This window comes from Carcharhinus amblyrhynchos, chromosome 1 (genome assembly GCF_965287045.1).
Source record: "Carcharhinus amblyrhynchos chromosome 1, sCarAmb.v2.hapA, whole genome shotgun sequence".
NCBI classification, from domain to species: domain Eukaryota; kingdom Metazoa; phylum Chordata; class Chondrichthyes; order Carcharhiniformes; family Carcharhinidae; genus Carcharhinus; species Carcharhinus amblyrhynchos.
The window spans coordinates 107593496-107607872 of NC_137324.1; the positions used below are offsets into that span (position 1 = coordinate 107593496).

Sequence of the window (14377 nt, forward strand, 5' to 3'; positions counted from 1 at the left end):
CATTTTCAACCACAAAGAAGCCTAACTAGCATTAATACAGATATAATAGTGAACCATGCAGACATTCACCGTCAGCTGCATATAATAATGTGCCACCTTACATAATTAAGCTCTACATACCCATACTTCGCATATTGCGGTCATTATCACTAGTGAGGCATTCTTATGTGCTTTTTATTGATATCACATTGAAAAATATTGGCAAAATCTGGACTAAAACAAATAAGCCACCTAAAACCTAATAGAAAACAACTGAAGCACATTTTTATTCTAATGGTATACAGCAACAGTTAATATAACATAAGCTTTGCTGCATTTCTTTACCATACATGTGGATCAGGATTGCAATCCCAATCCCAATAGTCCTTTAAGACTTAGATTTCTTCAGTTAGATGCCAATCCCATTCAATCCACAGACACAGGACTGAGGATAGGCTATGTGCCAATCCCACAAGACCAATTTAACCTAATAACATCAAGGTTACAAACTGGTCCTCATTATCAGGAACAGAAGCACACTGGTTACAAAACAACCCTGGTTTGTTACTTGGGTTTAAAAAGCACACACATTATGTACAAATTTGGTTGCCTTGATTAGTCAGTTATTACCTTCTGAAGTAACTACAATGTAACTTGCCATGAATGAAAATGAATGCATTGCACTGTCCTTCTATTTGCGCTTTTTCCTGTTTAATATAAGATCACAAGAACTAAAGCAGGAGTAGGCCATCTGGCCCCTCGAGCCTGCTCCGCCATTCAATAAGATCATGGCTGATCTTTTCATGGACTCGGCTCCATTCACCAGCCCACATAATTCCTTTACTGTTCAAAAATGTATCTATCCTTGCCTTAAAAACATTCAATGAGGTAGCCTCAACTGCTTCACTGTGCAGGGAATTCCATAGAGTCACAACCCTTTTGTGTGAAGAAGTTCCCCCTCAACTCAGTCCTAAATCTGCTCCCCCTTATTTTGAGGCCATATCCCCTAGTTCTAGTTTCACCCACCAGTGGAAACAACTCTCCTGCCTCTATCTTATCTATTCCCTTCATAATCTTATATGCTTCAACAAGATCTCCCTCATTCTTCTGAATATAGCCCCAGTCTACTCAGTCTCTCCTCATAAGCCAACCCTCTCAACTCCGGAATCAACTTAGTGAATCTCCTCTGCACCCCCTTAGTGCCAGTATATCCTTCCTCAAAAAAGGGGACCAAAACTGTACACAGTACTCCAGGTATGGCCTCACCAGCACCTGATACAGCTGCAACATTATCTCACTTTTTAAACTTCATCCCTCTAGCAATGGAGGACAAAATTCCATTTGCCTTCTTAATTACCTGCTGCACCTACAAGCCAACTCCTTATGATTCTTGCACAAGGATACCCAGGTCCGTCTGCACAGCAGCATGCTTCAATTTTTTACCATTTAAATAATAGTCCATTTTGCTATCATTCCTACCAAAATGGATGACCTCACATTTACCATTGTACTCCATCTGCCAGACCCTTGCCCACTCACTTAGACTATCTATATCCCTTTGCAGACTTTCAGTGTCCTCTGCACACTTTGCTCTGCCACTCATCTTAGTGTCATCTGCGAATTTTGACACATTACACTTGGTCTCCAACTCCAAATCATCTATGTAAATCATAAACAATTGCGGTCCCAATACTGATCCCTGAAGCACATCACTAGCCACTGATCGCCAACCAGAAAAACACCCATTTACCCCCACTCTTTGCTTTCTGTTAGTTAACCAATCCTCTATCCATGCTAATACATTACCCGTAACACTGTACACCTTTATCTTATGTAGCAGTCTTTGGTGCGGCACTTTGTCAAATGCCTTCTGGAAATCCAGATACACCACATCCACAGGTTCCCCATTGTCCACTGCACATGTAATGTTCTCAAAGAATTCCACCAAATTAGTCAAACATGACCTGCCCTTCATGAACTCATGCTGCATCTTATCAATGGGACAATTTATATCCAGATATCTTGTCATTTCTTCCTTGATGATAGATTCAAGCACTTTCTCTACTACAGAAGTTAAGCTAACTGGCCTATAATTACCCGCCTTTTGTCTACCTCCCTTTTTGAGACAGTTGGTGCCACATTTGCTATTTTCCAATCTGCGGGAACCACCCCAGAGTCCAGCAAATTTTGGTAAATTACTACTAATGCATTTGCCATTTCCCCCGCCATCTCTTTTAGTATCCTGGGATGCATTCCATCAGGTCCAGGAGACTTGTCTACCTTTAGCCCCATTAATTTGCCCAACACTACCTCTTTCATGATAATGATAGTTTCTAGGTCCTCACTTGCCATAGCCTTCCTGTCATCAATTTTTGTGTCTTCCACTGTGAAGACCAACACAAAATACTCGTTCAGTGCCTCAGCCATTTTCTCATTTCCAGTTATTACATCCCCCTTCTCATCCTCTAAAAGGACCAATGTTTACTTTAGCCACTCTTTTTCATTTTATATATTTGTAGAAACTTTTGCTATCTGTTCTTATATTCTGAGCTAGTTTACTCTCATAACCCATCTTACTTTTCTTTATAGCTTTTTTCATGGCTTTCTGTTAACCTTTAAATATTTCCCAATCCTCTAGTTTCCCATGAATCTTTGCCACTTTTCTATCAATTTGACACCCTCCTTTATTTCCTTAGATATCTGTGGCTGATTATCTCTTTTTCTACAGTCCTTTCTTATTTTGTTTCTTCTGGCTATGTTGACAGTCAGCTATTTCAAAATATGTGGTTCAACAGGCTTTTTTTCACTAGCTGATTGTATCAAGTCATCTCTTCAGTTGTTCACAACAGGCAACATAAAGATTGGGGTGGCACAGTGGCAGTGATTAGCACTGCTGCCTCATAGCGCCAGGGACCAGGGTTCGACTCCCGGCTTGGGTCACTGTCTGTGTGGAGTTTGCATGTTTTTTCCTTGTCTGCATGGGATTGCTCCAAGTGCTCCGGGTTCCTCCCACGGTCCAAAGATGTGCTGGGTTAGATGGATTAGCCATGCTAAATTCTTCGTCTGTGTACCTGAATAGGTGCTGGAATGTGGCGACTAGGGGCTTTTCATGGTACCTTCATTGCAGTGTTAATGTAAGCCTACTTTGATTAATAAACAAACTTTTTACTTTTGTTTTTGGTAGTGAGTGCAGGCAAGTTACACAACAAAAGATGTGCTGGTTAGGCGCATTGACCATTCTAAATTCTCCTCACTGTACCGGAGTGTGGAGACTAGGGAATTTTCACAGTAATTTCACCATAGTGTTAATGCAAACCTGCTTGTGACACTAGTAAATAAACTTTAAACTTAAACTTAAACAGGCAAGAAGGGGACATAAACAATGGTTTACTGTCCAAATTCAAATCTAGTTTGTCTTCAGTGTGAAGACTTGAAAAAGGCTCTGAAAATGTCCAAAGTTGTCCTTCAAACTTAACAAGAATCTACCATGCAGTACATAAAATAATTACTTTTTTTTACTGCAAATACAAAGAAGGTAAGTACTAGAGACTGGAACATTTCAATTTTGGCTGGTGCTATTCTACATCTGGTACTCCTGCTTTCAATACAGCAGAATAAAACTCTCTCTGCTTTGGACTTCAATCCAACCTCCCCAATAATATCCCCCAACTTACTGTGACCATTTTCCATTTTGTACACCACCCACGAGTGATCTCTTGGAATGAGCCAGTCAATTAGTGACAAATAAAGGACTGCCTCATGCTATAAACTGTGTTTATTTGGAATTGAATTCAGATTATCTAAACTAATTTCACATAAAAACTTTACAGCCAACCAGAGTAACAGACTTCTACCCGTAGAAACAGGAGTCTCTCGTGTGTATTCCAACTGGAGCGTGGCTGATCCGTACCCAAATTCCATTTAGTCCAGTTTAAACTTAAGCTCCTGATACAAAGTGAAAAAGTCAGCATCTAACACAAAATTAGCCTTTAAGATAGAAACTTGAGAGTTTGAAGATGAACTTCGTTTTCATTTTTCTACCTTGTGGAATAAAATTTACCCCAGGATTTGTACAATCACAGTAGCATTAAATAAAAATTAACAAGTCAGAATCAATCACATTTTCAGGTTAAATAATGATTAGGTTAAGTAGTAAATACAATCAAATACTTCAACAAATACAAGTTACAATCCAGAGAGAAAAGAAAGCAGAGATTGGAGCAAATGGGGCAGGAAAGTTAAGAGAAATGTGATAGAGGTGTTTAAAATGATTTGGGATTTTAAAAAAGATAAATTCATTATTTTGTTCAATTAGTTGGTAACTTGAGGATATACGTTTAAGATGGGTAGAAGAATAAAGGGAGAAGTTGGAAGAAATACAGTGGAATGGCCTACCAACAACAGTGGTGGAAACAGAATCCACAATAGCTCTTAAGAGGGGAAATGGATAAAGATCTGAAAAAGAAGAATTTAAAGGAAGCAGGAAAACTGTAATGGAGCTGGATAATGTGCTTTTTGGGGAAACAGGGCAGAGCGGTCAAATTTGATTTCTTCTTGCAAATAGTTGGCATAGACACAGTGAGCTAAATGATCTTCCTTTGTACTGTAAATGCAAATTGCAAAAAGAAAATGGGAATAGCATTCTATTAATAATTCTTTACATAAAAAAATGTGTGCATTATATTACAGGATAACTTTTCCAATTTCACAACCTAATATGACAGGAATCTGTGCTACAATTTGCTTATTTTGTATTGTCAGTACCTGAGATGCTGGAAGTCCAATCTTGTCTGCTCCACTTTGTAGTGCTGCTGCAATCTAAAGCAGAAAGGTACAAATATTGAGGGTAGCTGCGCTGGCCCGAATAAAGTATCCTTTCAGTTACATTCTATATTGCTTACATCCTCCTCCTTCCTAAGTGTGATGTTATCAAGTCACTGTTTCTCAAACAGATCTAACAGATAATAGGAATAAATTGCAGTTTATTTCTTTTTACCACTCAGATGTGGTTTATCACCAGAAAATCTCCTACCCACCTTCTCAGCAAGCTCTTCTTGCTTGTATCCTAGAAGCTCCAAGTATTTATTGCAATGATCCTTCTCAAAGTTCACCTGTGAAAATAAAATGGAATAATCAGTAAAATGGGACCGAGGGATACACTGACTGAATGGACTGGGGAATATCACTGCTTAATTATACCTTCCATAAGCCCAGAAAAATCTAATAATGGAAATGCATTCAAAATAGAAAATGTTGGAAATGCATAGGTCAGTCTGCTAAGCAGTGACAGCGAAAGAGTGCCAGAAAACCAAACTTTCCTTATGCCGATGCAGTGAGAAGGAGTAACAAAGAACAGTAATGCCGGCTCATACGGAAACACAGAATCGTTACACTGCAGGAGGCAGCCATTTAGCCTACCTTGTCTGCACCAAATGAGCAATTCACTTACTGCCATTCCCCAGTCTTGTTTTGTTCAAGGCTTAATCCACGCCGCTGTTCTAATATCATAATTATAATCATTTACATAGAATTACATAAAATGCATAGTACAAAAATAGGCCTTCAGCTTCAGTGGTCCATGCTGGTGATTATGCCTCATTTTCTTTTACAATTGTTCTGGGGAGATGAACATTTCTGGCAAGGCCAGCACTTCTTGTCCATCACTAATTTGCTCTGGTGCTGGATACAAACCACGTTTCCAGTAGGCCATAGTGAGTAGAGGAACAGAAGATTGAAATAGTTCTATCTTATCTTGATACGAGAGCATCAGTATGACATAACACATTTCCAGGCTTATTGCTGTGTTTATGAATGAAATTTGTCCCTATTGCAACTGGCTGTCCTGAGTAGCTAGGTGCATAAACCAAAGGGCATATTAGTTGTTTTGGCAATTTAAAACCATTTCAGATCAGTTTTCATATTTATACTCCTGGCGTATAAGCCTTGTGCCGATGGTTTTTTTTTGTCTGCAGTAGCGTTATTGCCATCAATGGGTTTCCCAGTGGAAATCTCCCTCTGAGATGGCTACCGGCAAGCTGAGATGTTCATGGGATGCTCAGTGCCTATCTGCTGTCACTGGTCACCACAGATATTTGCGCATGGCTTAATTAAACTGCTTCTTATAAGGCATTCCAATTGCAGCGCAACTCGGTTTTTCACTGGTATTAAGCTTGATCAAAGACTCGGATTTTATTATATTGCTTATCAGTTATCGCTAAACTAAATAACACACCAGCGAATATAAATGGATCCAACCAGCACACATCGAAAGATCCTCATTCGTTCAGCCAGTCAATAAATGGCAACACCTGGGAGATTACTGGTTCAATTCCTGATTCTCCGAGATAGCTGTTGCATTGTTGCAATTACTCCCATGTTAACGGATGGTTACTTTGCCAGAGTTTCTGCCCTCAGTTGTTAAAGAGTAATGGGTGGAGCAGTTGAACAGCCTGCTGACACAATCTCTAGGCTCCAACATGAAGAGTGAAGAGATAGAGGAGGATACCTTGTGACAGTCCAGTGAAAGGTAAATGCATCCTGACAAAGAGAGTGGGAAATAATGGGAGAGAGGAAAATGACACCGGTACTCAATGATATTTTAGTAAAACCATCCAGGTGTGGTCACTAGACTTCCAACCAGGTTTACATCAACAAAGATGACAGAAGAACACAAGATCATTAAGGTGTGAAGAGTCAGGTTAAGAAAACAAATGTTATGGCTACTTTTAAAAGGATTTTTGAGGCGACACTAAATCACATGTGAAAGTAAGCGGTGGTACAAGGCCTCTTGAAGCTTTACAGGCAATCTGAAAGTGTCAGAGAAGATTTTATCAAGATGACTCTTGAAATGGCAAAACATTTTTTGTTTAAATCAAAGGTTACTCCAGAAGTTACAGGTAAACAAAAGATTGTTTTACATTTCTCTGAGGCAAAGGAAATATAAAGAGGGTAAAAACAAATGTGGCTGTGAAAACTAAAGCTTACTTCCTGCAGCCTGAAGCCAAAATACCAAATTAGGAACACTGGAGAAGAGGAAGGCCATTTGGCCCGTTAAGCCTGCTCTGTCATTCAAGCAGATCATGGGTGATCACAATTTTCCCTCAATATCCTCTGATGCCATTACAATCCAAAAATCTATCCATTCCTGTCTTGAATATACTCAATGACTGGGCTTCCACAGTCCTCTGGGGTACAGAATTCCAAAGATTCGTCACCCTCTGAGTGACAAACTGCTCCTTTTCATCTCAGTCTTAAATGACTGGCCCTTTATTCTGAGACTGTGGCCCCTGGTTCTAGATTCACCAGCCAGAGGAAACATCCTAAACACATGCACCCTGCAATAATTTTCTAAGTTTCAGTGAGATCAACTCATTCTTCAAGACCATTTTCCTCAATCTATCCTCATAAGGCAATCCCTGCCATCCCAGGGATTAGTTTTGTGAACCTCCATTCCAATTCTTCCATGACAAGTATATCTTTCCTTTGATAAGGAGATCAAAACTTTACACAACACTCCAGGTGAGGTTCACCGAGGCTATAAACAAATGCAGCAACACATCTTTACTCCTGGATGCATATACCCTTGTGATGAAGGCCAATGTACCATATGTCTTCCTAATTGCTTGCCAACTTTTAGTGACTCATGAACAATAACACCAAGGTCCCTTTGGACATCAACACTTCCCAACCTTTTACCATTTAAGAAATATTCTGCCTGTCTGTTTTTCTACCAAAATGGATATCCTTGCAATTATTCACACAATATTCCATTTGCCACGTTCCTGCTCATTCACTTAGCCTGCCCAAATCCCACCTGAAGCTTCCTTGAATCCGCCTCACAACTTAGATTCCCACCTAGTTTTGTGTTATAAACAAATTTGGAAGTATTATAATTGGTTTTGAATGTGTAGCTCTAGCACTGATCCTTGTGCTACCCAGCTAGTAAATTGCCTGCCACGCTGAGAATGCCTTTTATTCCTATTCTCTGTTTTTTGCCTGTTCACCTCAGCAATTCTCATTCCATACCAGTATGTTATTCCCCTCCCATATGCTCTAATTCTGTTCCTGTGTGTGGTCTTATCAAAAGCCTTCTGAAAATCAAAATATACCACATCCACTAGTTTTCCTTTATCTATGCTAGAACCAACATCCTCAAAAAGCTCCAACAAGATTGTCAAACATGATTTCCCTTTCATAAATCCATGCTGACTCTACTCAGTCATATTCTGCCTTGCTTCTATCAGACTGTTGAATTAAATTAAATTGATCTTTCTCTACACCCTAGCAATGACTGTAACACTACATTCTGAATCCTCTCCTTCCCTTCTATACTTTATAAATGGTATGTTTTGTTTGTACAGCATGCAAGAAACAATTTTCACTGGAAAACAATAGATGTGAGAATAATAAATCAAATTAATTATCACATCTTTTAAAGGAGCAGCTTGGCGGCACAGCGGTTAGCACTGCTGCCTCACAGCACCAGGGACCTGGGTTTGATTCCCAGCTTGGGTCACAGTCTGTGCGGAGTCTGCACATTCTCCTTGTGTCTGCATGGATTTTCTGCACGCGCTCCAGTTTCCTCCCACAGTCCAAAAGAATGCTGGTGAGATACACTGGCCATGCTAAATTCTTGCTCAGTCTACCCAAATAGGTGCTAGAGTGTGGCGACCAAGGGATTTTCATGGTAACTTCATTGCAGTGTTAATATAAGCCTACTTGTGACACTAATAAATAAACTTTAACTTACAATAAAGTCTAACATTCTCCTTACTACTAATGTCAAAAAGATCTGTAGTTCTCAATTCTCCCTCTTCCTCTCTTCTTAAAATAGTGGGGTTACATCTGCTACTTTCCAGTCCACAGGAATCTTTCCAGAATCTATAGAATTTTTTTAAGATAGCGCATCCACTATCTCCAAGACATTTTTTACACAATGAGCAATTAGGAGCTGGAAAGCAACGCTTTAGATAACGTGGAGATGGATTCAACTGAGGTCTTCAAAAGGGAATTGGATAATTACCTGAAAAGTTCAGGGCTACGGGGAAAAGACAAGGAAGTAGGACTAGGTGAATTGCACTTGCAGAGAGCTGGCATGGACGTGACAGGCTGAATGGCCTGCTTTTGTGCTATAACTATTCTATGTTATCAGCGTTTCCACTCACCTTTAAAAACCCCCAAACGTTCCTCTCAAAGTCTGTCTGGGCAGCATTAATTTTCAATTGACAGTACTCCACAAAGCCTCCTGTATGTATTGTTGACTGCAGCTCATTGGAACGGTTCAGGAGTTCTGATTCTGTGACAACCTGACTGACGAATACTTGAAAAGGAACTTCCGGCTGCTGCTGCTGAGGTTGGGGCTTCACATTCTGAAACGTGACCAGCTTTCCTCCAAACTTGCCATGAAATTTAGCAAAAGGTAACACACAAAACAAATAAGCAATAGAGAAAGAGGAGAAAGAAGAAAAATCGTTCAGCCGTTAAATTCAAATTACAGCAATGGCGAGTATAACTACTTATTTCCCATCAATTAATCAATTTAAACTAAAGACTAAAATTGCAGCAATTTAAAAAACGTGGATAAAAAACCTCAGTCGTGCCACTAAAGGGGAGGCAGGTACTTCCTTATCACAAGGATATGGGAGACAAATAATTAAAATGGAAACAATGGATTTACTGTACCCTTGGCACAATATTGCACACAAAGGGAAAATGCAATATATTTACTTCATTGTTGCTGAATACGTTATTGGAAATGGCACTTGGCTACACACAGCAAGAGCTTCAAGCAGTGACCTGCAATCAGTTGATGTCAATAGGGAGGGTAGTGAAAGCTCCACAAACGACCTCAGTCCTCCTGGACTGGGTATACAAATTTAGCTCAGAATCTTGTTCTTCAGCGCTATCTGGTTATTCCTGTATCAAGTGTGCATGAGAGAATGTTAGTTGAAGACAAGAGCAGCCTTGCTGTGACGGCTCCTGCAATCAAATACCCTGTCAGCACTCGCTGTCTCAGTTTCCCCACAAGATAATCAGTCTTTGGGTAAGGCACAAAGATGGTGCTGTCAGGTGTAGATTCATACTCTAGTATGAATGATCATCTTCCGAAGAGGAGAGAAAGGGGCACATGCATATGTGGGGAAAAAAAACTTTGTGATTTTCTAAGTTTTTTTTTTACTCTAGATCACAAAGATTTCAAAACTCACAGCAAACGTAGCTCCTACAGGGCGGCGAATCCACTTGGGTGGTTTTTTAAGGGGCAGCACAGCACTCGGCTGTGTTGCAGAATGAGGGAGCTGCAATGGAGGAAGGCTTTGTCCAGTACCGAATGGATCCAAGTTCCCAAAGGAGGATGAAATCTGCCAAAAGCAAAACAGCAGTATTTGTACATCAATGGTGATACAGCCTAGAAATGTGGCACAGTGGTATTGTCACTGGACCCAGGCCCAGACCTAGACCAAGATCTGGGGACCTGGGTTCAAATCCCACCATGGCAAATGGTGAAATCTGAATTCAATAAAAATCTGGAATTAAAAATTTACTGATGAAGGATGGAAATCTGCTAGCTTTACCTGGTCTGGCTTCTCATGTATCCTCTGAAATTAAGACAGTTAAGGATGGGAAACAAATGCTGGCCCAACCAATGAAGTTAAAAAAATAAAAACACACCAAGAGACAAGGAGGCATCACCTCAGAATTCAGGTGTACGCTCACACTAAGACCAAGGCTAAAAATGGCAAATACTTGATTTGTCACATTTGTTGCTTTCAGAGCAATTCTAACAGAAACTCAAGAGCAAGTTAATCACAGGCACTGATCCTGGGAACAACTTTATCCTTGTCCCCATATCCCCCTAAGAATGTTTGACGCATCCTTGAAAAGCACGCCCAAATTAATCGACACTCACTGACCCATTCAGCACAACTAAATCCCCAGCATTGTCTCAACTCCACTTCTCTCATCCTTTCCCACATTTCTTGGAGCGCTCATACAATCGGTCTCCACTTGATTTGTGAATTTTGCATTTATTTTCTTGAAAATAAACCAGACAAATTGCAAACGTGGTGCCATATTTGTCCACAAGATGAGTTCACAGAATCATTGAATCCCTACAGTGCAGAAGGAGGCCTTTTGGTCCATCGATTCTGTACTAACCACAATCCCACCCAGACCCTACCTCTGTAACTCCACATGTTTTACCTGCCAATCCTCCTGAAATTAGCACGATTAGCAAAAATTATCCTGGCCAATCAACCTAATCAGCACATCTTTCGACTGTGGAAGGAAACCAGAGCACCCAGTGGAAACCCATGCAGACACAGAGAGAACATGCAAACTTCACATGACGGTGACTCCAGGCCGTTATTGAACCCAGATTCCTGTTGCAAGGCAGCAGTGCTAACCACTGAGCCACCATGCTGCCCAATCGCCAACCACATGTTCATGCCATCACTAAATACATTTATTTCCATGTCCATGACATCATTCAACGTCTCCCTTGCCTCAGCTCTGCCTTCATTACCACCAGACTTGACTGTTCCACTTCTGGCCAAGCTCCGAGTTTCTACCCTCCATTATTTTGAGTTAATCTAAAATTCTCCGCTAATGCCCTCACTCTCACTGTCCTGTTCACCTCTCATTTTTCTGCTTGCTGACTAACATGGAGTCCCTCTCAAGCAATGTCTTCATCCTAAAGTTCTCAACCTTGCTTTCAAGTTCTTTCTTGGCCGTGTCCCACCCTACCTCTTAAAACTACTCCTGCCCACAAGCCTCCAAGGTTTCAACACTCATCCAATTCTGGCACCTTGAGCATCCTGAATTTTAATCACGCCACCCTTCAGGGTTGTGCCTTCTGTTGCCAAGTTCCTAAGCTCTGGACTCCCCTTGTTGCACCTGCTAGGCTTTCTACCTTACTTTCCTCCTCTCAGACACTCCTGAACCCTTCCTCGTTGATCAGCTTTGGGTCATCTGACCTGTTGTTCATCCATTGTCAATGATGAGGACCTTGACACCATTAGTCATTTTAAGGCTGAATGCGGTGTGTCCGAAGATGACTGATCAGGCCAATTTGGGCACAGAATGTCCTGGCACATATTGGACAGACTTGTGTAGATGCTGTAGTTGTTGCACTGGTGGCTCTGGACTTGTGCAGCTCGCACTTAAGTTGTGCTTCAGCAATACACCTTGCTTTGTGAGCTTGACAGCCTTTGTGGATGAGGTAGTGCCAGGTAGGGCGGTTTTGTGACAGTGTTTCCCAGGTGGTTGTGTCTATGTCAAGTGACTTCAGGGAGGCCTTGAGTGTGTCTTTGAAATGTTTCTTCTGCCCCCCACTTGAGCATCTTCCAGCAGAGAGTTCCCCAAAAAGGAGCTGCTTGGGTATGCGCTCGTCTGCCATACGGATGACATGACCTGCCCACCGGGTCTGCGCTCTCACCAGCAGTGTGTGGACTGATGATAGACTTGCTCCAGAGAGAACTTCAGTGTCTGGTACTTTGTCTTGCCAACGGATGTGTAATATCCTGCGAAGACAAGTCATGTGGAAACGATTGAGCTGTCTTGCACGCCTTTGATACACAGTCCACGTTTCACAGGCACACAGAAGGGTAGTGAGTACCGCAGCACTGTAGACCTTCAGTTTTGTTGCTGGGCTGATTCCTCGACGTTCCCATACAGTGGAGCACAGTCTACCGAAAGCAGAACTTGCATTTGCTATTCTGCAGTTAACTTCTGTAGCAATAGTCACTGCTTGGGAGAGGGTGCTGCCAAGATAAGTGAACTGGTCCACTGTCTGTAGTTTCTGCTCTTTGATTGTAATTATGGATTCTGTGTACGGTGCATGAGGAGCAGGCTGGTGCATGACTTTGGTCTTTTTAATGTTGATGGTGAGTCCAAAGTTGTCACAAGCTGTGGAAAATTTGTCCATACTGACTTGCAAGTCAGCATGGAGATGCAAGTCATTTGACCTAATATTTCTTTACACCACGAGATACCATATTTTGTTCTGTAACATCCCAGTGAAGCTCCTCAGGACTTTTTTTGGATGTGGACGTGGGGGTTGATGACTAGGCCAGCATTTTCTGCGCTTGAACTGAGTTGATTCCTAGGCCATTTCAGAGGCCATTTAAGCAGCAATCAGTGGATCTGGAGTCACATGTAGGCCAGGCCAGGAAAGGATGGCAAAATTGCTTCCCTAAAAGGACATTAGTGAACCAGATAGGTTTTTATGACCTCTCCCCTTTTTATTACATTGAAAGCACTACTATGAATTGTTTTCATCTGATTGCATGACCCATTTATAAGTGTCCAATTTATATAACAGTGTCCAACGAAAGGTCTACTGATTTGTTCAGCATTAAGTGGTGAGCATGTGTAATAGTTCAATATCACAGTCTAGACTTCGGTGCTGTAACTTTTTCCATTTAAGTACTGGCTTTCCTTATGAACCTGTTGGCACTTATGTTGAAATTATGTAAAGGCATTGCTTATTAGGTACAGTGAAGGAACCACAGCAGCAACAATAGTGACAAAACATGAAAAAAGATAAATTACCACCACCTTCATAAAAGATTGATTTACATTGTCAACCTGTCGCTGCCTTTGTGCATCAAGATTGCCACCCATGAGGGAGTAGATGCTGATGTGGCCATCAAATGCAGCTGCAGAGAGGATGGCAGGATTTCTTGGGCACCACTGAATGTCAAAGCACCATTGTGTGGCTGTAGGTAGCTCATAAACCACCTGTTAAAAAAAACAATTTTGAATTAAGACATGTATATATAAAAAGTTTAATACTGAATTTAACCATTCAAATGCGAAAACACAAAACTCTGTGCCTTTTGGCCCCTTGAGTTTGCACCAAATCTCTTTCAGAGCCTATCCCCGTAACCCCCACATATTTACCCCACTAATTCCCCTAACCTATACATCCTGGTACACCAAGGGTCATTTAGCATGGCCAGTCAACCTAACCTGTACATCTTAGGACTGTTCCCAGAGATCTATCCTTCCCCTTTCTCATTTCTCTTATGCAAACTGCCCCCTGTCCACATCAACCAAAAACATAGCATCAGTTTCCACATGTTTGCCCATGACATGTAGCCGCATCGATGGTTCAGTGGTAGAATTCCATGTGGGAGGCCCGGGTTCGATTCCCGGCCAATGCACGAGCAGTAGTTAATTTGTCTGTGCTTTTCTTGTTGTGTATGTTAGCAGCATTGAATTTGCTGCTGCAAATCATCAACCTTTCATTGCATGTGAAAGCACTGGTTCAAAGAAATGAACAGTTTCCCCTGCTCTGTGCATGGGGTGGCACGGTAGCACAGTGGTTAGCACTGCTGCTTCACAGCTCCAGGGACCTGGGTTCCATTCCCAGCTTGGGTCACTGTCTGTGCACATTCTC

The 14377-nt window shown here is 41.4% G+C and overlaps 1 protein-coding gene across 9 annotated transcripts in view; it reads right to left on the bottom strand.

The window, feature by feature from the left end:
• sec31a (SEC31 homolog A, COPII coat complex component) overlaps positions 1 to 14377 on the bottom strand; it is a 106773-nt gene that overhangs the window by 48264 nt on the left and 44132 nt on the right. For 8 of the 9 annotated variants that reach the window (XM_080190381.1, XM_080190417.1, XM_080190435.1 and 5 more), the window contains exons 9-13: positions 13555 to 13716; positions 10185 to 10337; positions 9144 to 9374; positions 5016 to 5090; positions 4744 to 4797 (exon numbers count right to left, since the gene is read on the bottom strand). In XM_080190381.1, coding sequence (XP_080046507.1) covers positions 4744 to 4797; positions 5016 to 5090; positions 9144 to 9374; positions 10185 to 10337; positions 13555 to 13716 — 675 coding nt within the window. The remainder of the gene's footprint in view (positions 1 to 4743; positions 4798 to 5015; positions 5091 to 9143; positions 9375 to 10184; positions 10338 to 13554; positions 13717 to 14377) is intronic. The other variant, XM_080190391.1, reaches the window with a different exon arrangement.